Source organism: Mus caroli, chromosome 17 (genome assembly GCF_900094665.2).
Source record: "Mus caroli chromosome 17, CAROLI_EIJ_v1.1, whole genome shotgun sequence".
Lineage (NCBI taxonomy): Eukaryota > Metazoa > Chordata > Mammalia > Rodentia > Muridae > Mus > Mus caroli.
In genome coordinates, this window is record NC_034586.1 from 5,879,989 (window position 1) to 5,906,586 (window position 26,598).

Here is a 26,598-nt window from a genome sequence, read left to right on the forward strand (position 1 = left end):
AAAAAAAAAAAAAAGAAGTCACATGCTCTGTCTTGCTACCTGGATAAGCTTTGCCACCAATTCAAAGTGGTAGGAACTATTCTCTGATGAAACTCACCTTTATTTCAATATCAAATTATACTAGCATTAAATTACTTAGTCTCCTGATAGCATTAGAAAATGTATTCACCAAATGAAGTAGAGAAATTTCAATTTCTTATTTTTTGCGATAAGAAATCCAAGCCTGAGACTGGCCAGACAGCTGGTCACTGTCATTAGGATCACCGCTTGTGGGGCACACCTTATCTGGATGCACAATGTCAAAAAAAATTCAATGTATTTTTACAATTTTTGACTCATAAAATTCATTGTTTCATAATTTTCTGTCACTTACTATATGTGCCCAGGGCAGGAACAGAAGAAGGCAAATGAATTTAAGATAACAAATCGGAGGGCTGAATCCAGGATCATGAATGCACAAAAGACAACTAATTTCACCTCTGTGGGAACACCTCCAGATTGGACACACATAGCTGAAAATTTAAAGCTAAAATCCACACATGAGAGAACACATTGGTTGGTTGTCTTTCTGGGTCTGGGTTCCCTCATTCTGAATGATTGTTTCTAGCTTTACCCATCAACCTGTGAATTTCAGAATTGTATTTTTTTAAGTTTTCTGAATTTTTATATGTGTGCATTTTGCCCATGCATGTCTATACACCACAAGTGTGCCCAGGGCTCACAAAGGCCAGAGGAGGGAATCAGATCTCTTAAACCTGGAGTTACAGATGGTCATAAGCTGCCATGTGGGTACTGGGAATCAAACTCAGGTTCTCTGTAAGAGCATCCAGTGCTCTTGCCCACTGAGCCATCTTTCTAGTCCCAGTTTTCCTTTTCTTAGAAGTCAAGTAATATTGCATTATGTAAACATATGTAATATTGCATTGTGTAAACATATAAACTGTCATTATGCACTCCTCATTGGTGGACATCTAGGCTGTTTCCATTTCCTGGATATTCAGCAAGATAAGAGAAGCTTCACTGCAGTAGTTGATCAGTGACATTGAGGACTACAACTGGCCAAAGTGCAGAGAACATGAGACTACAGCCTGTCCAGCCCTAAACCAGACATCTATATTTCAACTCCTCTTTCTAAGTTTCATTGATCATTGAGAGGAGGAGTAGAATGGCCATAAGAGCCAGAGGCAGTAGATGGCTACAAGGAGACTGTTTTCTGGCTATAGCAGGGCAGTTGCACATAAGGATGCACAGAAGTTGAGACAGCACACAAAAACCTTGGCGAGCTCAAGCCAAAGTCCCTACATGACAGAGGAGGTAGGCACCACATCACATTCCTAATTACAAAGCAATTGATAACCACCGGGACAGGGAGAATCAGTTGTCTTTAAGGATGTGGTCCTTGATGGGATACCCACGTTCCTATGGAAGGCCACACATCTAAGAGTGCATGGGCAATGCCAACTGTACTCGATAGGCTTAAAAAGAAGGGAATAATGTTGGGAAAACAGTTCCAAAGACATCATAATATACAAAATTATGCTTTTCTTGGGGGCACTATTTATCTGATTGGTGTGTGTATATATGTGAGTAGGTGTTTGTGTGTGGGTGTTGGTCTGTCTGTCTGTCTGTACAAGCCATAAAAGGTAGAGGGTGTTAAAATGTTGTTAACTATATAAAGAGTTTTGAGTGTCTCAATTATAAACATTAATAGAGAAACTTTGTTACCAAAGAACCCAATATATGAAAATTTCATCAACATTAATTGATATATCTTACATACCATTGTAAATGCAGTAAAATTAGTTTAGAGAAGAATGTGGTAATATTTTTAAATTAACACTTATTTTTCTAGAATACCACACCTAGATTTTAGTCCCACTCACTCTGTCTTTCTATCTGCAACCCCTGGATATATGGACACTGATATATTCTAATGTATTTCTGTATATCAATATTTTTATTTGTTGTTTCTTAAGATGACAACTCCAAATAATAACTAGTCAGAAAGAAAATACCAGAACCACAGATATTTTTGCTTACTTGTCATACTTGTAAATATATATTTTTATGTTTGTAACAGAAGCTAATAATGAAACATGCCCAGCTTATTACTTTGGGATTGATTGCAGAAATAGTCCCTACCTTTCTTATGATGTAGAAATATATACATGTATTGATGAAGTATGGCTGTGATAAATTACTTCAAGAAAATAACTTTTCCTGCCTCCCTGTCTTTGTCCTTACAACTTGACTTATGGGGTCCTTGGGTGTGTCTTAGGAGGCAGCAGGGATCATTCATGGCATTGGTTCTGTGTGTCAACACTTAATATTTATCTATGCCCCAAGCGTGCATCATATTCCTTTTAATTGTGATTGAAATGTGACATAGCATTTTTATATGCCAATGTAGGTATAGGTCTACTTCTTCTGTGGGATAAAATATCTGCAGTACAGTCCTTGTTTTCCTGCCGTTTTTCCTCTTTAGCAACCATCCACTTGTTTAAGGCTAAGCGAATTGAGCTACTTTCTCATTGTTAGGAAAGATAACTGAGAACTAGGTGTTCGTTTTGAGAAATAAACCACTAGAAAGGCATCTTCTATTTCTTTCCCAATTTCTAAGTGAGTCCTAGATCACACAGAGAAGCACATCTGGTCTCTAGAAACACACTGAGTCTCGCTGCTACGACTCCTTCCCATTGGTCTGCTGCCTTACATGTCTGGTAGCATCAGAGATCTCTGCTGATGTGTGGATATTGTGAGGACACCCTCTCAACTCCACAACTTGAAATGACACCTTATCCTCTCCCTCACTTGGCTCATGCAGATACTCCTTCCCTCCTTTTCATTCACAGCAATATTCACTATATCTTGGGAATACCTCATGCATAAGATTAAATTATTTGACCCCTTTGTTCACTAGTTTGTCGTAAGTGCCTGCCTCATAATAACTGCCCAATAAATGGTTAAAAATGGATACACATGTATAAAGTATGACATGTATTCATTAGAGAACCTATCACTTTATCCTAACTTGGTAGTCATCACTGACTGCTCCCCTTCCACCACTCATCCTCAAGTCTTTGCTGAGAGGGTGCTTGATGCCCACAGTTAACAACTCAAAACTTAGGCATTGTCACTGCCTTATCCTTTTCCCTTATCCTGGTAGTTAGGTCTTTGATTCTATGTCTACAGCAGATCTTGGGCTTCCCAACTCCCAACTCCTGTCTTCATTTATTTCTCACACTCTTCTATCAGATTTTGGTGTTTGTATGTGCAAGATCAAGAAAAGTCATAGGTCTCCTGACAGAATCAGCTTGTTGTCCTTCTTACAGAGGCCACTCGGTGTCATCCCATTGTTCACAGACTGAGCCATGTACTGATAACCACAAGCTATGGGATGTATTACATCACTCACAGTTATCCTTAGCCTTCATCACACTCCACAGTGCAAGTACGTATTCTACCAAACTCCATCTCTACTGAGCTGCCTTCTGAATTTCTGGAAAGAACAAAATTCTGTCTCAATGTTAGATTGATAGCTTGCTCCTCCCTCTGTCTGAGGTACCCACTACTGCTCATCTACACCCACTGGACAAGTATCCTAAATGAGTCCTTCATACAAATTCTTCCTGTATGACTTTAATTAAGTTCCACTTCCCCTAAGAACTAACTCTCTCTCTCTCTCTCTCTCTCTCTCTCTCTCTCTCTCTCTCTCTCTCTCTCTCTCTCTCTTTTCTCTCTTCTCTCTCTTCTCTCTTCTCTCTCTCACTGCTTGCTGCTGAGGTCCTTATCATTTTACTTGCTATCTATCCAAAAGGAAGCTCCAGTAGGGTCTTTGTCTCTTTGTATTCACAGGAGCTAATAAGACACCTAGCATAAACAAGCTGCCCCATAAGTAGCAACTGGGTTGATAAACTTAGCATTCTTCCTCTCCAGACTCTTCAGTCACCTCTGTAACTAGAAGACTTAACACACCCAAGAGGAAAGTGACAGATATTAAAGGAGAAGACTTACATTTTCATTGACCTAAGTACCACTCAGATAACTTTTCATTGATATTTTAGTATAGTAATTGGACTGAGAGAAAATGCAGAATTCATGGGATTGACATTTACAGTGTCTATCAAGAGCTGGGGAAAGTATACGGAAAACTGAGTTGGCAGTACAACGCAGAGTTATCATTTCTCAATGTTTTGGTTGAAAAATATCTCGTAAGTTTTCCAATTTTATCTTTGCTTTAAACATGCAGAAATGTAGGTTGGAAAACAGCCTAACAAATTTAGTTTAACATTTTAATATATATGTCTTCAGTGTTGCAAATGTTTGTTGGGAGAGCGTCCCATTAAGTATTGAGCTAGTGCTAGAGCAAGTAGAGAATTCAGTGAGAGTGGGTTCTCTTATGTAGAAGGGTCTACATGTCATCCTGATCTCTATCAGTTGCCATTCGAACTGCTTTAATATTAATATATTGGATAAGGATACATAGAGTATATTATTATACACTATTAATATCACAGGAGAATTGTAGAAATAAAAAACAGATAATAAATAAATTGATGTCTAAAAGGTGATAATAATCTGGCAGGATAAATAGTTAAATAAAATTTGTTGTTTGTTTGTTTTTTTGAGACAGGGTTTCTCTGTGTAGCCCTGGCTGTCCTGGAACTCACTTTGTAGACCAGGCTGGCCTCGAACTTAGAAATCCTCCTGCCTCTGCCTCCCGAGTGCTAGGATTAAAGGCGTGAGCCACCACCGCCCGGCTAGTTAAATAAAATTTAATGAAGATAAACATGAGGTCATATTGAGTCCAAAATATATGTAACACAGAATCAACATAAAAAAATATTCATTAAAATTCCTGGCTGTTTAGCTTTATGGAACCTTGTATAAAAAAATGTTCTTAGCCAAACATGGTGCCACAATACTTTTAATCATAACACTCCAGCCTGGTCTGCATAGCAAGTTCCAGGCCAGCCAAGGCTACATAGTGAGCCCTGTCAAAAGAAAGAAAGAAAGAAAGAAAGAAAGAAAGAAAGAAAGAAAGAAAGAAAGAAAGAAAGAAAGAAAGAAACAAACAAACAAAAACAACAACAACAAAAAACCAAACAAACAAAAAATGCAAACCAAAAAAGTCCCTATTTATCTTCTATAGTATCTACAAGAGAGCCATTGGGTATGTAGGTAACAGAATAGACTCAGCCCAGTGTTCTGGGAAGGGTGTTTCATACTGTGAGGAACCATTCGGAAGAGACAGATAAGAAGACTAAGGCGATCTGGGTTCCAGAGAGTAGGGAACCACTAAAGGCAGCTATGCAAGAATGTGCCAGAAAGCAGTGGGTACAATGTCAAGAGATGGTGGGTGAGTAATGAAGGAGGAAGGACCTCCACAGTCAAATAGTCAAAGAGCAGGTGTGTGGAAGAAATATTACATCATTTATATACTTCTAGAACATAGAACACTAGGAAACCACAGAAGGAGACCATGGTTCACTATAAATAATGTGCAGGCATTGGCCGGCAAAGTCTTGAGAAAGGGCAAACATCCCACAGGAAGTGACTCCTCACACAGTTGCAGGTCTCCATCCTTCACTAGGATGTTTTCTTGAGAAAGATGTCATACTTGGAATTTGGACACTGACTAAATCAGTCGTAGAATTGAATCTTGCATGGACCCTCAGGTCTGCATATTTTAGAGTAAGTGGGAAGGAGTTAGATGGAATTAGGAAGGGGGGACCTTCACCCTTCCCTTTAGTTCCCCTGGCACCGTTTTAGGAGCCATGAACTCAAGAACAAACTATACTTGACAAAACTCTGTCCCCATGAAGATTGTGTTAGGTGGCAGGTGTGAGACAAAATAGAGTAGACGACTTTGATTTTCCTTTCTGCTTCACAAGTACCTTTGTGGTTATTTTGAGGCAAAGCTATACTTAAGGCAGTCATGTATTTTCAGACTGGAAGTTATTATGGATAGAACCTTTTTTTCCTCCTCTTTTAGTTACAACAATCCCAAACGTACCTTGCCTTTATCCCCACTGCATTATCTTGTTACCTCTACTCGATTAACTCACTCGACACTCTTCTGAAAGAATTTTTAGCTAATTGCTTATAATTCAATGACTAAAATGTGTTTGGTCACTTGTTAAATATGAGATGCTAATATTTTACTATAGGTAAGAATTCCTACAAATTAAAATATTCTACTTTTAAAGTTATTGAATAAATACAGGCTCATTTATAAAGAAGAATAAAAAGTAAATGTTACATACATTTCTATTCTTTTGACAGCACAAGGCAGGCATACACACTGATGCAGATTTAGACAAGTGCTGTTCCAAATTTGGTGGCGTTTGTATAAGGCTTTAATTTGTTACACTATTAAAATTATCATAACACTAGTCTTTTGAAAGTGGTTAAACAAATGGCTTAACTGGGATAGTAACCATCTTTTCGGTCTAACTTGATGTAAGGAGATCTAACAAGTTCTCATCATAAAAGGTCATGTGTTGTGCTAGGCAACTGGCACAAAAGAACAGGAAACATTAAAAATTCCTATATTTAAATCAGTTGATGCAAACCAAATCAATTATGTCAGGGAAGGTCCTGTGAATGAAATACAGGAAAACTCTAGAATATTTTTAATGATTCTTTGTGATTTAAATATATGAAAACTTACTTCAAAATATAATCTTTGTCATATCTAGAGTAAGAAATCTCATTTTCCTGTTTAAATAAATAGGCATTTGAGAACTTACTTTTAAAGCCATCTAGAACAAGGTGTAAATCAGAATTATGGAAATCTTTGTGTAACCTTAAGGAGTGAGATCTTATAGTGCCATTAAAATGCAATGTCTGAATGTTAAGACATCTCTTCAGTTTGTAGCTATCCCAGCCACTGACTTCAGAACCTTACAGTGTCAGAGTGGGGGGTCTCATGGTAGTTAGTTCTCACCCCTGTTCTCTATCATTCCTGCCTACTCTAGCCCTTGGGGATAAAAGCACCAAACTATTGCTAAACCTATCACTTCCCCCAACTTGTTTAAATGTATCCCTTTCAACTCAAGAAGCTCCAACCTTCTCAAGTGTACCCTCATAAAATATTAACCCTGTGGTCATTTTTCTTCTTCCCAGAGAGTCTCCAGAGCTTTTGCACATCTCTGAGTAATTCCAGTAGGGAAGCTCTACGCTTTTAACTAAAGACTGGAAGCAATTTCTTTTCTGTTTGCAAGTCAATGCCTCATACTTTATCAGTCTCTCAGGTCAAAGCATTAGAACAAACTACTGCTTTCAGAGAAGAGGATTTAATGAGTCTGAGCCTTGTTAGCTAGTGAACACAATTTGAATGACATTTGCCAGCACTGAACTCCATATTAGATATAATAACTTCTCAAAGCCTAGATACAAATGGCGACATTTGTGTACCACCCATTTAGTTTTTCTAGTCTTTACAACATTTCTGCCCCATGGAAAATGGTGCAGGCTGAGGATGTGTGTTATATGTGTGACTTTTAATTTTCTCTCATCTATAGAATACACAAATGGTAGACATTCAATAAAATCAATATTTTATATATAGTTAATCTTTAATGAATATGAAAATTATTCCAGGAGTATAAATTCTTTGATTTGGGGCAGAGAGGTTCTGATCCACATTTTATTATACACAAGACCCAGTTGGTAATGGCCACCGTGTTGGCAGATTTGGCTCTAGAACAAAGATGTTAGCCACATGCTGATGGAAAGTTTAGGAAGTGTAGCCTTCTACATTATTGAGTTATTTTGTATTCTTTAAATATCTATTCAATATAATTGTATTTATTATAAGATCTCAAATTTACACAAATTTAGATTAGTTTGTATTTTATACTGGTAAAAAAAAATAGCTAACTCCCATCAGCCTCTTAGATCCAACAGCTATTACGATATGAAACTGATTTCCCACCTTTTGGGAAGTTTATCCATACATAGTATGCCATTTGTATTACATATTTGTTTGCGTGTATAGGGTGCACATGTTTTGGTGTGCGTGTGTGGGTCACAGGACAACTTGTGTGAGTTCATTTTCTATCTCTATCATGTGGTCCCAGGAATTGAACTCAAGTTGTCAGGCTAGGCAACAGGACTTTAACAGCTGAGCCATCTCACCAGCCAAGAACATGCCATTTGAAAGGTGAAGTGTTAACTTCGGGACTGCTGGCATGTTGATGTCACTAGGCACAGAAAGCTTTTTTCCCATTCATATGGGAGTTGCGAGAGTATTATTCAAATGATTTAATATCTTCTAAAGATGAAACTATAGAAATATTTACATAACTTAATAGTGTAGGTGGAATATCCATCTTAACCTAACATTAACAATGACAAGAGGGAGATAAGGCAGCATAATATATCTTATTTATTTTCCAATAATGCAGCTGGGGCATTCTGCATGCCTAACTTCTTTAGCCTGTCAGGAAGAATAACCTATATGGATTTAATTCTTTCCTGCACATATTAAAAGAATAAATTGTGAAAATGTGTTTCAACATTTCTTTTTATAAACAATCATAATTTTTTTGGTTTATTTAACTTTTAGTGAGAAATCACCAAATTCCATTTCAATTTCAAAGAAGTCAAATAATCAGAGAAACAATTGGAGAGGACCACCTATCAGCTACCGTATCAGACAATGACCTACCTTCAAGGCCATGGGTAAATCCAGTTTTCTATTAAATCATAGGAAGTTTGATATAAGTTTTCTATTAAATCATAGGAAGTTTGATATAAAGTATATTAAAAATTTTGCAACAATATCTTACTTGTTTTAAAATTCTCTAGTAAATGTTGCACATGATATGAGTAGTAGCCTCCTAGGGTCAAGAAAAAGTCTGAGGGCAAACAGAATAATTCCTTGTGAAGCCAACTGTATGGTGGACGCTCCGATGATTGCTCTCTTAAAAGAGGATTTTCAGAGGGAAATAGAGAGACCACATAAGGTAGGAAGGACCATAATCCTTTCACATCCCCACTTAGCAAAGAGCAGACAGGAAGGATGTTGACAACAGGACAGAGGCTGACAGGCTCTGGTTGGAGATGTTGAGACTAAAGAGCAAGTACCCAGGAACCAAGTAAAGGGAAAGATGCTGGACCCGGGATGCCACAGTGTGGTGGAACTGAGCTGTGCGATGCTTACACATGTGATGCCATACATCTGGTGTTACAGATTTAGGGTGAAGAGGCGGAAACATACTGAGGTTTTCAATGTTTGTTTGTTTAAAGGTTTTAAAATTGAACTTTTATACTATACAATTTGACCCGAGAATAATTCATTTCCTCTCTCTCTCTCTCTCTCTCCTCCTCCTCCTCCTCCTCCTCCTCCTCCTTCTTCTTCTTCTTTTTATTTATTTTTTATTTATTTTTGGTTTTTTTCTAGATAGGGTTTCTCTGTATAGCTCTGGCTGTCCTGGAACTCACTTTGTAGACCAGGCTGGCCTCGAACTCAGAAATCTGCCTGCCTCTACCTCCCGAGTGCTGGGATTAAAGGCATGCACTCCCAGGATCCGATGACTGCTCTCTTAAAAGAGGATTTTCTTTCTTCTTAGATAGGGTTTAACTATGTGCACCACTCATGAGAGCTCATGCTGGAACATCACATCGGCTAATCCTCCCTTATTTGGGGAATGGTCTTCTTTATGAAGAATTTAAGAAGTCAGAACTCCCAAGCAGCAAGCACCTCTGACTCGTCATGAGCTGTCTGGCCTTTCCGTGCTCTGCACTGCCCAGTCTCTCTTCAGCAATGAGTAAATGCAATGTTGACTTTGGCTCACTGGCTTGGCTGAAGAAGGCAGCCTAACCACACAGTACTTAGCAAGAATTACTGAACATTGGTAAATACTTACAGAGCACACAAGCCTGAAAGTGACTGTGTACCTCTTTAGAGAAGTCTTAAGGATACAAATTGTATACAATTCTAGTATAAACCTTATTCTGAGACAAGACAGGAAGCTTATACTTTCTGTGGCATGCTGTAGGTGTCCCAATGGACAGGAACATGCCTCTTACCACAGTCTCTCCTCTTCACTGACAGCATGTCTGCTGCTGATCCATGCCTCTTCCATCTTGGTCTCTCTCTTCTTCTGTTCCCTTTTCCCTCCTATCTTGTCTGGAATGACTAGACTGGACTTTTAAACAGAAATTCTTATCTACCTCACTTTGGCTTTTGACCTGTCCTATTAGGCTCCCATAATCAATAGGTAGACCCTTTCCCCTCTAGTTTCCTTATAAATGATGATTGCTTAATTGGGTAGTGGACAGACCTGTAATCACAGCACTTATATGGGAAACTGAGGCAGAAGGATGGCACATATAAGCCTAAGGCGAAGGGCATAGGGGGACTCTAGGGATAACAATAGTGGTGACAGTCCTGTCAGATGAATGGCCATGTTGCGTGCTGTTGGGTAACTCACTGCCCACATATGTTAGGTGTGCATATGTCTGTACATAAGAAAGTCATGGAACCTTTAATTAGGTCATTACACAGGGATAATTGAAGAATCTCAGGATTAACTCCAAATACATCTAGTTGCAAGCCCTACCTCAGAACCCTAAGATGGGAAGGCTCTGAGGTAGTGCTGGCAGCCGGTGTTCAAAAGTCAGTGAAGAGGCCATTGTCATGCAGATAATTTGCTATACTGGGAGTGTTAACGCAATAAATCTAGAATAGACACTGGCCGGAAACTCAGTTTCACCTTTCCCAGGTCTTCTTTAAGAGACAGTCTCTGTCCTTGAGGTGTTTGCAATGTTGCCCTAAGGTGGCTCAGCAAGACCTGTTCTTTTCTGTATTAGTAGGCATCAGTACATCATAGTGAGTCTCTGGCACCAACAGAAGCGAATATGTATTAATTGTCCTTGATAATAGGGACATGGTGGGCAGTCACAAAATAAAACTACATGACATATTCAGGAGCGTGAGAGCTTGGGTGGGTGTTCAGCGTCACCATCTGCTTCCTGGAGGAGGCAAGCTGAGCAACTGCCTTGCAGATCTCATTTCACCTGTCCTTGTAACAGAGGATAAAATGTGGAGACCCCAGCACCCACTGGAGTCTCTATCATCACCATTTCTCACTGTAGACCACAATTTTCTCCTCATTCATACCTTAGCTGTGGCCTTGTCTTGTCCCCAGACGCCACCCAAAGTGACCTTGCAGCTTCCAAACCATGGTTATACTCTCATCATAATGATTATTTTAGGCTGTACCTTCTCTAGAGGAGTAATCCCACCCCCATCTCACTCCCTACAAAGATGCTGAGTTGTGGAAGGTCTTTCTACATTGCCCCCTTCTGTAAGTCCTCCTATGTCCCTCGGAGTTGCCTGGCCATACAAAGGCCCAACATCATACTTCCATCAGCTGCTGCTAAGGTCTCTGGTCACTGCAGTGCAGAATCCTAGGGGGTTGAGCTTGTTGTTTTTAAGCTGTTAGCAATTCCACCCCTACTACCCACCACCATCTCCCCATGGGAGTCATAACACATACTGCTTCAATCTTATGGAAAACTGTAGTGATTTTCCTAGAGAGGGAACCCTGACCCCTAACTGAGCATTGGCTCTCTGCCCTGAGTATTGCCTGTTTTGGAAGAGTAAGAATTATTGATGATGAAAGTGATTCCAATATAAAGATCAAAGATGTGATTTCCAATGTTGCTAGTGTATGACATTCTGCTTAAGGGTAGATGCCAAGGAGAATATTAAGCACACAGAACCCAAATATGTGTTAGTATCCTAGTTAGCTATACCAATCTGACACATCCTAGGGTCAACTGAGGGGGATGCCTCGAATGAGTAACCGCCTCGATCAGATAGGCCTACACACGTGTCTGTAGAGGACTGTCTTTATTATTAAATAATAAAGGAGGAGGGACCAGCACACTGTGTGAAGCTCCATCCCCAGTCAGATGGTCCTGGCCTGTATTAACAAAACCAACTCATCGTGAGGCCTGGAGGAAATGAACCAGAGAGTGAGCCTGCAAATAATGTCTTTCTATGGTTCCTGTCTTCCTGTTCCTACCTTGGTTTCCTGCCCTGAATTCCCTCATTGATGGATTTTGACTTAGAATCCTAGGCCAAATAAACCCTTTCATTCTATACATTGCTTTGGGTCATGGAGAAACAAGAGAAGGAAACTAGAAAAAATAAAAAAATAAAAACACATTAAAGACTTTGGAATGAGCCTGGCAACTCATAGAGATGGAAGAGAGGTGCTTGAACATTAGAGACTTCAGTAATCCCTGGAAAGCCGAGACAGAGAAGAGGAATATGACACCCCCATGAAATGAGTTGCATTAAGGTAAAATTGATTCATGAACGAGTGGAGTCTGCTTATTAAAGAGTAAACAGTACATGTTCACAGGATACCTCTGTGTGCCATAGAATAATAAAACCAAGGATCAGATGCCCAATAATGACCCTGGGAAGAGAGGGCTACTGCAGAAAGCCCACCTCACAGCAGATGCTGCTCCTGAGCACCTGGGGACCACCACCCCTCTCTGGATAAGCTTCCCTGCCTCCAGCGTATCAGAAGAATCAGAAGATAAAGGATCTCACTAGGCTGCTAAGAAAAGATCATGCTGCATCCATTACAATCTGAGCGAGGTGGCATGGAGAGATACAATCCATTTAAAATGATTTCATTCCACCAGAATTAAAAATGAAAGTTCTGACTTAAAGGATTAGGCAGGTAGCTACAAGGCAAAGGGAAGCTTTTGAAAACAATCAATCCCTTATTGATCTACCCAGTTTCAGATTTACATAATGACTGGGGTACCAAAGTATAATAGACCACAAACTATTGGCTATAGAATCCTAATGCCTAAAGAGAGCTAGCCGTAAGTCCCTTTATATACACACACATATTATCTATTGGTTATGACATGGTTTTCTGATATATTTGAAAATTTCTGCTAATATTAGTTCACCTCCTAGACTTTATCATTGATTTCTTTTTTAAAAAAGAGGATTTTTTGTTGCTTTGCTTTGCTTTTGACCTGTAAGTCTTCTCAGGTGTCTCAGACTTTAGGTAATAGATGCTCTCTCCTTATAGTATGTGTTTCTCATTAACATCCACGACCCCTGAATTTGGCACCTCCCTGGATGCAAAGGGAACATCCCTTACTGCTGTGCACCATTAGAGCTAGCAGCATTTGTCAAAGAATAGAAACAGCAGCCCTAGCAACATTTTACTTCCTAAACCATTTACCTCAAACCATTGACTAAACTGTTTTTTTTAAAAAATGAGATCATGATAAGCAGAATATCTTAAAAAGCAAAGACTTGAGAATGATACACTATCACAGTGTGTCTGACAGAATAAGGTGTTGTTATTCCTCAGAGCCTTTGGGTTTGCTGACATTGGGTCAGAAAGGACTGAGACAATGTTTGCACCTGGCTGAGAACAGCACAGCTCAGGGAGAAGTAGGCCTCGGCTGTGGAGCCTCATGGCTTCCTTCTACCTTCCATTCTGGTTTCTTCCTTGGGGCTTCTGTTATGAACACATTTCATCTGAAAGGTACAAAACTGGGGCAACACTCAGCACTCTGGGTAACTCACTTCCCTCCCTCGGGTGGTGGAATCAATGTGGTAACTGTTCTGGTGAGAACCAGCTTAGGATCAAAAGGTCATGCAATTTAATTCCATCATCTCCATGGTTTCTATAAAGCCTCCTTTTAGTTTAAAAATATATATAAAAGAAGGAATATACTCTCTATGCAGCTATAACTCTTACTTAGAGACAGATTACACTGCCATTATACTGTAAATTCTTCCACCAAAAGGATTTTTGTGATTTCAAGATGTTTGCAAACACCAGGGAGTGTCCAGGATCTGTCACTCTGTCCATTCAAACTGCAGTACTGCTCCAGTTTGTAGGAAAAGCTGGAAATGGAGAGAGTCTCAAATTCAAATATCACATTCCAAGTATTTCTTAGGGTGACAGCAGGCAGTGTTTTTATTTAGAGCATTAAATCTCAGTGAGGTATAATTGTTGATTTTAGAATGTATTTTTAAAACAGGTTAGCACACTGTCTTCCTTTCAATTATTTTTGAAAAGCACTAAAGTAATACATGAGATATTGCTGGATTTTAAATGCTGCTCAGCATAACTAATGACTTATAAAATAGCTAATTATTTCCTTTGAGGTCAGAAGTAGACTTCAATGTTAGAGCAGAAAACCAAAATAAATGTGATCTGCTTTTCTCAAAATAGTACATTAACACTTGGCTCCCACCTGCACACTGGTATTTTATCTTCCTCTCCGGAACCACTAACTCAATCTGATGCAACAGCAGGCACTAGGATATCACCCAGGGCTTCATGCAGCAAGGATTGAGCTACTTTGTACCAAGCTATTGTCCCTTTGTCCTAAGACCCACAACTGTTCATTAATTTGAGCTGACTACCTGTTGAAGCCACCTGTTCAACCCCAGCCACTTCTTGGTCAGTCCATGTGGGGTGTGAGCAACCAGGAGTGATGGATCTGTGAGGGTTAAGAACCACATTCACCAACTGACACAGATAGAATCCTCCCCACTGTGTCTGCAGTCTGGCTTAAGGATCATACAGAGAGCTTCAGGCTTGCTAGAAAACCCTGTGGAACCATAATCTTCGCATGTTTTGATTTGAATGCATTTTAGAGGCTATTAAATGGGATTCATGGAGGTCTCTGACATAGTAACATCTAATATTATAAAAGAGGAGTTTGGTTCAGTCTCTTATTTTTCTTAAATTATTCTATGGATATTTTCTGGGGGTGAATACATTTTTTAAAAATATTGAAGTACCTCCTTCCTCCTCATGCCCAATACCTCCCTAACTCCTCTCCAGGGATGTCTTGATTACCTACTGCTGCAATAAATAATCAACAAAAGCAAATTAAGGAACATCAGTCTTATTTTAGCTCACAGTTGGATGTTGCAGTCCATCATTGTAGCAAAGTCACAGAGACAGCTGATTGCATTGTAACCAGCTATATTCTATTCCAGAAGAGAAGCAGACAACGATGAATGCTTCCAGTCAGTTCACAGTCACCTTTTTGTCCAGTGCAAGGTCCATCCTAGAAAACAGTGCCACTGCCTGGGGGCCTTCTTACCTCAGTAAACTTAATTGAAATAATTCTTTATCATGTCTGCCCAAGACCCACTCCTAGGTAATTCTGGATCTCAAGTTGAAAATTGAAATAAACCATCACAAAAAGTAAGCCCTAGAAACACCTTGGTGTTCGTCTTTCCAAACTATTCTAACACTGCATTATTTGTAACACACATACATATGATATATATATATATATATATATATATATATATATATATACATATATTTCTTTTCAAGAAAAAAATTATATCATACAAAAAGCTCTATGTTGATGTTGTACTCATACACTACAGCATTCTTTCCAACAAGGCACCTATAACTCCATCTCATTACTTCACGTTGTTTGTGTGTTGGGGCACATATTTGAGCGTCTCTGATAACAGCTTTAGGGGGCTGATTACTTCCTTCCACCTTTTTGAGGCAGTGTCCCTTGTTGTTTCATGTAGCTGCCCAAGAGCAGGCTTTCCTGGTGGTGCTTTAATCCACTGAGACACCTCACCAGCCACCATATCCCCTACTTCTTTGGCACATTCATATACCATCACGCGTGTATCTTATCCATGTAAAAATGTTTGTGACTGCCCGTCTTTGCATGATTAACAATGCTGCCATAATGAATGCCTGTCATTGTACTATTACTTAGATAATATCTGTGGGACAGAATACTGTAAGTGAACTTTCAGGGTTCGTAAATATAGCCATTGATTGTGTGTGCTAGGGATTGGGTCCAGGACCTCAGGCATGCTAGGCAAGCATTCTGCCACTGAGCCACACTCCAGTCTCTGAATTTTTGTTACATATTATCAAAATGGATGACTTAGTATCTAAATGTTTATGCTATATGTTCATACCAACAAGAAATAATATTTTAAGAACCTAGTTACGTGTTAATAATATAATAAGGAAAGTACTATAAAATGTGATTTCATGTAATGGATAGGGGGTGAGCTCTAAACCAATGAATGTATTAAATGGCGACACTACTACTCAGTCCTTCACCGAGGAAACAACTCAGGCTTTCAAACCCCAACAATGCATGAAGTCTATTTTTTTATAATAAAATCTCCAGCTGATAACGGTGCATTCCATGAGTTAGATGGGGAGGGTAATGGAATAGTTGTTCAAACAGGGTTTGTATACATTTCCATTGCTTCATGCGGGCTGACAAGATAATCCATGATATGAAGGAGAAGAGGAAGAGGAGCGCAGGAGAGGAAAGCAGTGATTTAAACTGTTCTCCTAGAACGTTTACCTATTCTTTTATTGCTATTATTTATTAATTACCAACTCATGCCTTGATCCTTGAGGGCAAAGACCTGGTAGGTGCTTTCTTAAAGCAGCAGAGTTACCCCTTCCTGTCTGTGGTGCACGATTTCTAGAATCTTTGTGAATATCAAGCTGTATTGATATTAAAAAAAAATCCTTAAATAAAAAGTAGCATTGCATATAGACTATGCAATCCTCCCATATGCTATAAGTCATTTCTACATTACTCACAATGCACAATACCACATAAAATGCTACATACATCGATGAAATATTGTATTCTTCAGAGGTGGTGCCAAGAGAAACGGAGCCGCTTACAGTACTGACCGCCTTTACACTGTGCAGGCCAGCAACAACACAGCTTTCTTCCCAAAGCTGCACATGACCAGCTGTGCTCCCTCTGTGCCCCAGCATGTCCCCTCACCTGAAATAGAGACCGGTCCTGGAACAGTGGCCTTTTTAGATTCTCCACCACTGCTTTCAAGATTCTTTTTTTACACTAATTATTTTCACTGTTAGGAAAACAAGCGAATTACAAATGGGGAAACAACAATACATTAAAAGCTACCCAAGAATTTCTGGGGAAAAATTCCAACCTAACGAGCTTGAATTCTTAGAATCCATGGTTTCTATGTGTGAATGTCATGGACAGGGAATTTAGAAGGGTAGCGACCGACTGAACATGGACTCAGTAAATCATTTATTCTAATGAAAACAATTTTTAAAAATCACCTCCTAACATAGGCAAGGTCCTGTGTTCGGTCCCTAGGGACACTCTACCCCACACAGCCAAACCACGTGGAAAAAACTATTTAATAAAGGAATGGCTGGCTTGGAGTTCCCAAAGCCTGATTTTACCAGTCAGTGTCCCGTGACATAACACAGATGCTGTATAGATCCCTTCTATCCCCTCAGGTTCAGCCAAGTGTTTAAGAATCTCACAAACACTTAGGAACTACTGGTTTACAGAGCTCACTTGTTCTAACAATACCCAGGCTTCCAAAAATTTAGCCATCTCAGCAATCAAAATTCTGTGAGTATAGAGAATTCAGTCACTTTTACCTATTTCCACTCAGTTTTTTTTTCCTTCTTTGCCTTATTAAGTCAATGAGGCTCTCTAGACATGCATATTTTATATCAAATTCAGGAAACAGCCATATCCCACAAGCTTATATGGAATTTCTATTTCTACCCAGATTTGCCCCTTAAAAATGAAATTACTGAAAAGCAGCACATGCATACAGGTAAAGCAAAGCCGTTTTCACTCCTGGGCTGCCCTTGCCCACTAAGCCTTGGGGCTCAGACTCAGCATCATGGCCCCTTTCCTCACTGCTATAAATATGTACTCAAAAGCAGCCTGATCTAGTAGGAAACAGACCACAGACTGTGGTGCCCAATGGTCTGTGTAAATGTGACTTTTTCGCTTAGCTCTCCAAAACTGTTAACACCACCAATACTGAGATGACTGAATGAGCAAAGTCACACAGGGTGTCAGAAAAAAAGTGGGAACATAGGAAGCTCTCACAGCTTGTTGGGAAGTAAGATTCTCCCCTTTCAGTTTCCCAGGCATGAAGAAGCCCCTGAGTGGGCATTGTGAGGCCTTGCCACCTGCTGTTTACATCCCAGTGGAAGAGTGAGATATTATATAAGATGGAACTGCACTGCAGTTCTGAAAAGTGATGGGGGGTGGGCAGGAGAGGTGAGAGGAGGAAGAGGTGCAGCTGGACTCCCTTGAGTCCATGAGATCCATTGAAAAGGGAGCCCAAGGACTGGAGCACTGTGAAGGGCTAACAAGGAAGCACTGGAGGAAACGGAGAGGATTTCAGTGACAGAGAACTCACCTTTCCTTCCTTCCTGCCTCTTCCTTCCTTCCTCTTCTTTTCTCCCTCTACTTTAAAATGCCAACCACTCCAAATAAGGTAATAGGAAAGAGGCATGCTAGGCTATGTATAGGTACCTTCCTTAAACTAAGTATGAACTCCCTCCAATACACAGATCCATTCCATCTCTATGAAACAATTAATGGTTTCATTTAAAGCACTTCATCCTATGATTTTTCTGCTGGCTCGCCTCCAAACAGTGCAGGAAGAGCTGAGGCAGCATACATTTAGCTCACATCACAGAAGAATACTCTAAAGTGCATCAAGCAAAAATTAGGAAACGATTCAGTATGGAATATTAAAATTCGATACTTTTTAATTAAGAAAGATAGAAAGATACGTCCTCCAAAAATTGGTGAGTTTGGATCACATCAATCTGTAATCCACATTTGATGAATTGATCTTTTCTAATTCTTCTTAAAGAATTAGAAAAAAATATTTTATGCGTATGGTTATTGTGCCTGCAAGCAGGACTCTGCACCACATGTGTGCGGTGTCTGCAGAGGCCAGAAGAGGGCATCAGATCCCTGGGGACTGGAGCTACAGATGCTTGTGAGCCACCATGTGGCTGAGAATCAAACCAGGGACTTTTGGAACAGTGTGGTCTAAAATGTTCAGCAGTCTCTCCGACCTCAAATTGATCTTTGAGTCTGGACTTTTAGGTGAATCCATATTTTTGCCTGACATTGCATACTTACTTGCAAAAGCCTACCTTTCACAGTTTCTATCCCAGTTTCAAAGCCACCAATGGGACATCCTGCCTCTGCCTTCCCCACCCAGCAATTCATAGGAAACTGATTCCAACATCTCTCAGTCTTCACAGATCCTGACCAAGGAGCCCATTACACAGACTCTGGCTGCTTCTGCTTCTCTATCTACAATGTCACTTTGCTCTCCACCCCAGGCTTGCCGTGCCTTGCTACCTGTTCCAGTCTTACATCAATGGAGAACTACATTTCTACCTTAAACTGTCATTTTTAAAGCAATAAAATGCTGGTATGAAAAGAGATGCAAATAGTTTATGGCTCTGAACTAATTTAATATTATTCCTCTATTAATAAAATAGGAATCGCTTTGTCATATTACATAGTCTTTCTTGGCTTCCTAGAAAGTGCCAAAGCCTCACTCTGACCCTGGAGAAATGTGAGAGGTTCTCATAAAGCATAAGACAGCTTAGGGGTGGCCTCTGTGCCTGGGTATTACCTCAGTGATGGAGCCACAAAGAAAAAAGAAGTTTTGCTTTCATTTCTGAATACTATATTTAGTAAAGTATTTGACAATTGTTTACTTCTAATATACCAGGAAAGAAACTATGCCGTGTGCTAGCTCCACAGGAGAATCGGGCATTTTACTAAGTGTTATAACTTTAGACTTGTTTGATGTGCTGCAGGTTATGAATACAGTCACCACTTCCCACCAATCAGTGATATCTACTAACAAGTATATTAACTAAAGTGGTAACCATTGTTGGCAGACTCAGCATATATTAGTTTAGATTTTTCTATTTATATATTAAAAAGCACCTGACTTCTTTTTTTAAAACAAGGATAACTTTGAGAATTACTTGGTATTTCTATTAATTTCCTACTAATAGATGACATTCCACTGGAAGTTTGCCTGAGTTTATTTTTCAAAGACACAGTTACAATTGTATTTTGTGAATGGGCAGTTACCTCTCAGAACACTCTTGTACCAGGAACTACAAATGGAAGAATGGATGGGAAAAGCTATTAGAGCCCTAGTCAGGCCTGAGTGCTGCCCTCCTGCTGAGCAGGTCACAAAGGATCCTGCTGAGGACCCATTTGGGTTGGTGCAGGGTATAAACAACAATTTTTTCAGCACTAAGGAATTTCAAAAACAAAATAAAGGATTACTTTGATGGCTATGTTTTCTTGGTGGCCAGCATCAGACAGAGATGGGGAATGAGAGGGTGTGCTGTATCCAAGGCACCTCATGACCTCTACTCTACTGCCACAGAGGCAGTAACCAAGGGAGACAACAGCGCAGCATCCCAGAGCCAAGGCTGATTCTTCTTCTCCTACTCCCCAGTGGTAGGCTCTTCCTAGGACTCACACAGACACTGAGCCCAAGCACAAACCTGGAAGAGACCACAGAACCAACCTTAGCTAGGAGAAAATAATCAGCCATGTGGGTGCGTCCAAGGCCCATCAGAAGAGCTGCTCTACGGGTCCCTGGCAGGATCATTGTAATCACCACCATAAATACTATGAACACTTTTGCTAACAGGAGTTCCCCCACAGCAGCTTGTTTTCCAGAACAGATTAGCTTGCTAATAACATTCGCTCAGGAATGTTCTATTCCCAGTATGTTATCAAGTGGCACAGGGCCATACTACATACACAGTGTCTAGTCCCTTTCCCTTGGCTCAGCCAAGAAGCTGAGAAGAGCTGTGGTTGGGTAAGTTCCCAAATGATGGTGGCATGCTCAGCTCCAGCTCCATGGTGGAACCTCCTGTGCAGAACTTGGGGTTTCCTGAGGGGCACCCTTCACCTGGCAAGGCCTCATTCTGAAATGAGGTCTGCTAAGGCCTAACACTTAGAAAATCAAGAAACAAAACATGCTGAGCCAAACATACTCCAAGGTGTCAGGAAGAAGCCCTTAAGTCGACACCTCCTACCTCCCATGCTGAGCCTTCGAATGAGGTCACTAGTGTTCACTCACATCTCTGACCTGTCATAGCCATTGTGTCAAATGATTTTGCTTTTACAGCAAGAAAGGGGCAACTGAAGATAGAAAAGGGAGTGTTGTGATGCTAAGTGATGCTAACTCTCACTTGGCATCAGAGGAGGCCTCTTCTTTTATCTTACCTGATGATTAAAGGTTGGACTCGGAAAAAAAGGAATTTTTTAGACTTGCATATAAGAGCAAGGCAGGTCATTGACAGGACCAACCTTGATGGAATGCAGAGGAACCCGGGGTTTCAAGTGGGTCACTCTGAGGATCACATTCTAGGTAAGGGACTCTCCTCATGGGCTTAAGAAACTGTGTGTGTGTGTGTGTGTGTGTGTGTGTGTGTGTGTGTGTGTGTGGACACACATATACATACATATATGTATATATGATAGAAGAATAATAAGGTTATACTAAGGATATATGCTAATGAATGCTAAGATAACAAAGAGATAGATGAAATCAATAAAGGCCATCCCTCACTTGGTTCACTTGGATATTTAAGTTAGTGAAAAATAAATGACCACTACAGTCACTTCGGCTTTGATGCAAAGGTCCGCTCACAGCATATTCATTCCTCTTCAGTGAGAGAGCCCTGAGATGATATTGAGTCCAGGCTATCTACTTAGATAGAGTCCTACACACTCCAAATCTGAGGGCTGAGCACGTGATGAGAAATAACGGTCTCACAAACCCCTCCAGCTACCCTCACTTAGCATCTTTGGGAAAACTGGCTCGTCCAGGTATGTCCTGTTCCTCTGTCTTCCTCCCACTCTAAAATAAGGGGAGCTCCCATGAGTGGTCACAATGCTCATCGTTAAGGCTGACCATTGGCTTCCTCTCTTCCTAGCCAAGGAGATTCAGCAGTGTGTCAGCTCAGTTATGTGAACCACACTGTCTATGACTGCTGGTCTCTGGTCAGTGAGCATCTTCAAGAATGACTCTTAGTTAGGATATGGAAGAGGTTGGTGTGACACATAAGTTAGACCTGCAAATCCTCTGCCACACCTGGCCAGAAACATCTCTGACTCCATCCCAGGTGTACTGTCCAGTACTCTGACCTCTGCAATACCCCATCAAGGGCAGAGGAAACAGACACTGACACGTGCTTCTGTGTTGAAGGTTCGATTCCCAGCATGTCTTTGCTGATCCCTCTTATCTCCCATGTGAAGTTCAGGTGCCAACATTAAAGAAAATAGTATTATAACATATACTTGACCAGCTTTAGTTTACAAGGTCAAATCTCTAGAAAATTGCATGTGTGTGTGTGACATGTATGTGATATACATGCATGACATGATGTACTGTATATAACATATTTATGGCATATGTAAGGGATTATACATATATGATCAGCCATAGGTGGGATGAAGTCTTGAATCCATTATTAGCAAAAAGAACCTTGCATAAATAACTCATCCTCTCTAAGCCTTGTAAATAAAGATACTTATGAGTCACGTGATAAATGTATAGATTAAGTACGATAACGAATGGTGAATTGATATGAAATATACAATAAGCACCATCACTGACTATCACAGTATCTCTGTAACACTGCTGAGGATGTCAGCTCATGCTCTAAGGACTAACAAACTAATAGAAACGACACCTTTCTGACTCCTACTGAGAACAAGCTAACACAACCTTGGCTCTACTTTAAAAACCCAACTATATATCATACTCTAAAAAATGAAAACCAGCAGAGAACATCTTACATAAACATTTGATTTCTGGCTCTTGGGAAACAATGGGGGGAAAAATAGAAAAAAATCATAGGAAGCTGGAAACCATTGGTAACAGTAAGCTATTTGGACGCACTGAAAGTACTATGATGGGACTAGGTGTCTCTATTTCAGCAGTAGGAGGCTATCTGGGGAAGGGACCCCTGGAAAGGAAAACTTAATGATATTACTCTTTCTGCTCCTATTAATGAAAAGAATCATTCAAAGAAAGATTATTTAAGCTAGACTTAAATTTTGTTTCTTTCTTAAATTGGTTATACCATACTGTCTTGTTCTGAAAAATTACCTAAATATGTAAATATGTAATTTTCCTTCAACAGTTGGAATTTATGTCTATCAAGGAATCTCAAGATTTCTGATTTGTAAAAATTCTTTCAATTCTCCCCTTCCTACTCCAACTCCTTCCCCACCTCTCTATCTCTGTCTGTCTGTCTGTCTGTCTGTCTGTCTCTCTCTCTCTCTCTATATATATATATATAGAGAGAGATATACATATATACATATATACATATATAATACATATATATATATATATATATATATATATATATATATAGAGAGAGAGAGAGAGAGAGAGAGAGAGAGATCTGGATCTCCCTGTAGCTGCCTCTGTCTTTCTGTCTATGTCTGTCTGTCTCTCTGTATCTGTTTCTTTCTGTCTCTGTCTCTCTGTGGTTCTATCTCTCTGTTTCTCGCTGCCTCTATATCTCTGTCTTTCTGCCTCTCTGTCTTTCTATGTATCTGTCTCTCTGTGTGTCTCTGTCTCTTTGTATCTCTCTATGTCTTAGTGTCTTTCTCTCTGTCTCTTTCTGTCTCTGACCTTTCTGTCTCTGTCTGTCTCTTCCTAAGAAATCCAGGTTGATCCAAACTTCACGACTCACTGCTTCCTTGCCCGTTCTTCATGAGTGCTGGAATCAGTATCACAGTTTTAAATGAGATCTAGTATGGGGCCCAAGCTCTCACTGATAAGTTAGGAGGGTAAAGGTTAGGAGGGTAAAGGTATGGCCTTGGGTTTCTTGAACTTGGAGAATCTTATCTTCCAGTTAAGGATAATTTGTATATGCATTCCCTTGACCCAGTGTCTGGTCTAGCCTATGAGTTCAGGCATAATCTTTTAAAAGTAATGAAAACAAAACATTTCAACCAAAAATTAATCTGGGGATATGATATAGCTATTGGATTTGTGTGGCTACCATACTCGGAGGCAATTTAGCATAAAGGTTTGAGTGAAATTTAGGAAAATGTGAGTTTGAATTTTGTCTACATTGCAATAATCACGTGATCTCTTTCAACTTTATTTTACTGACAGAAAAAACTGGGTTGAGAAAGCAGTACTTCATAAATGTCTAGTTACAGTGAAATGAGATTATGAATGAGAAATGCTTAGCCCAGTTTCCCTTCCTCCTCCTACCTATGGAGGGCTGAGGAAGGCTGTTCTTAGTAAAGAACAACACTAGCCCCATAGAGAGGGGGACATAACCAGGACCCCCAGTTTGCACACCTCCCTTCCAGATTCAGACATATTCTGGACACTTCACATAGTGTCTCTAATATTGACTTATCTTTTCTGATAAAGAAAGTACAATATACATCCTAGTTACTTTGGGCTTTAGCAAGGTCAGAATTTATGTGTATTTTCTTTCTTTAATTCAAAATGTTAAATAAATCAAAAATATTGAAATAGATACAAATTAAGAAACTTTTAGAAATATATCCTTATTTGGTTTGAGCTCTTGAAAAGAGAATCAAGGTCTCAACTATTATGGATTAAGATGATAAATTATAGGGAATTCTGCTGGTGGAGATGTAAATTTATACTTTCTTGCATGAGTAACTTCTACATTCCTTGTAATGGATTTTACATAATAGGAGCATGTATTTTGTGGCAATAATAGGCCCACTCAAGCAGTTGGTTATACAGTTAACTCTTTATCATTGTCAGGGCTAAGATACAATTTGATTTAATTCTTACACAGAAATTAAAAAAAAAAAGTTCTTCTTATCCCAAACCCAAAATATATAAGATTTAGATTTGTTTTCAAGAAATGTATTCAACAGATAATACATGAAATAATTGCCTCAAATTCCATCTTTTCCCATGCCCTCCCCAGAGAAAGTCCAATGTATGGAGCTTTGAATTCTGGCTCCACTCCATGATTTTAGATATGCCATTGTTCGTCTGAACCGTGGTTTGTTCTTTTGAAACATAAAACTAGTGATGCATATCTTTTATAACGATCAGGAAGATGATATTTGATTTACCTATAAAATAAGTTTTAGCAAACCATGCAGTACATCAGATGCAACTGATAAATGACAGCGATGTGCGTGTGCACGCTCTGAGACTATGAACCTATTTCCCTTGTCATTCCTCTAAACCTGCAGTTCCATGTCAACTAAGCCCAATGTATCTGGCTTTCCTTGGTGGAAACAAAATCATTGTAGGCTGAAGGTGCTGACAGTTTCTGTGGTGCTGGGGTCAGACTCAAAGCCTTGAGAATACAAGGCCATGCTCTGCCACTGAGCTACACCCCCAGCTTAGCAGAGACTTTCTTCTGCAATCCTCTTTTAGACAGAATCCGATAGGAAACACAAGTATGTATCTTAGCTTCCATGTAACACAAGAGTTTTAGAATGGCTGATTGATGTTGTAATGACCAAATTATTCTCGCTTTCCTTTGCTCCTCTGCAAACTAGATCTCAGTCACTTGCTGTGGTGCGACCATTAACCATGCTCTCTCTGTGCCCGTGTGAGATACTGTTATTTCACATAACTAAGTTTAAAAAAACTTAAAGGACTAAAACTACATAAAGTTTTATGCTCCAAATGTACAAAACAAACCAACCAACAAAAAACGTATTCTCCCAAGCTTTTGATTGACAAAGTATGAGGCCAGAAATAAATCCCATGCCTTTGTATTAATAAATTGTCTATATGATTTTCACAAACGAACTGTGTTTTTACACACTGCCACACTCGAATGTCCTTTGCAGTTCCATTAATACAGAGGTGCACTTAGGACCATGTTCTAGAGAGGCTCATTTTGTGAAGCTGAGGCATGCAGTAGTCTGTCTGCTACACCCTCAGCTAAGCACTGCAATCTTTGGTCTTCTCTGACTTAACTGAGTTGTGAGCCTCTACTTCTTCCAAGCCGGAGAAATGCAGCAAGCAGAAAAACACCCTCCAATGCATACAGTCTTACATTTTTAAGCAAAGCAAACGTGTAACCTTGTTTCCATGGCTTCAGTTCTGTGTACCTCCTCCTCTGACTCACTCCACAGTAGCATTTGTTCCCAGTCTGCCCCGCTCTGGCTAACCATCCTCATGCCCAGACCCTGGAGGGAGAAGAACAGCTTGTGCTTCCTATGTAGTGCATAGCAGGTTGATGTTGACTTTGCGTAACCACTTCTTCCACTAGAAGTGTTCCAGCACAGTTCACGAAAATGACTGTTCTTAAAGAATATCCTTGAAAACATTGTCAAGAAGCTTTTCATAAATGCATGAAAGCATGATGGGAATGGTAGGTGATATGAATATAGAAAATAAGTTATTTTTGAAAAAAAAAAGAAAGAAAGAAAAGAAGTTATACCATTTTGCTAATGACAATGAGGTGTGCAGAGGCTAGCCTGCTGGTCCGATTGATCATTTTACCTGTCTTGCCTATTCAGGACCCAGAGCACTGTAACCACCTTGTATACATATGACTCACAACAAGGATGTTTATCCAATTCTTCATCATTTGTTAAATTAATGCTTTAATTGTTTCAACAGCATATATGTATCTCAGCCAAAGAAAGACTTATTTTTTTTTATTTTTTTTTAATTTTTAATATTTTTATTACATATTTTCCTCAATTACATTTCCAATGCTATCCCAAAAGTCCCCCATAGCGCCCCCC

The 26,598-nt window shown here is 39.7% G+C and overlaps 1 protein-coding gene across 4 annotated transcripts in view; it reads right to left on the minus strand.

Annotated features, from left to right (window-relative positions):
• Prkn (parkin RBR E3 ubiquitin protein ligase) overlaps positions 1-26,598 on the minus strand; it is a 1,182,118-nt gene that overhangs the window by 994,084 nt on the left and 161,436 nt on the right. The window contains exon 2 of one of the 4 annotated variants that reach the window (XM_029471043.1): positions 20,140-20,363. The exons of the other annotated variants lie outside the window; for them this stretch is intronic. Coding sequence (XP_029326903.1) covers position 20,140 — 1 coding nt within the window. The 5' untranslated portion in view covers positions 20,141-20,363. The remainder of the gene's footprint in view (positions 1-20,139; positions 20,364-26,598) is intronic. 4 annotated transcript variants of the gene reach the window in all.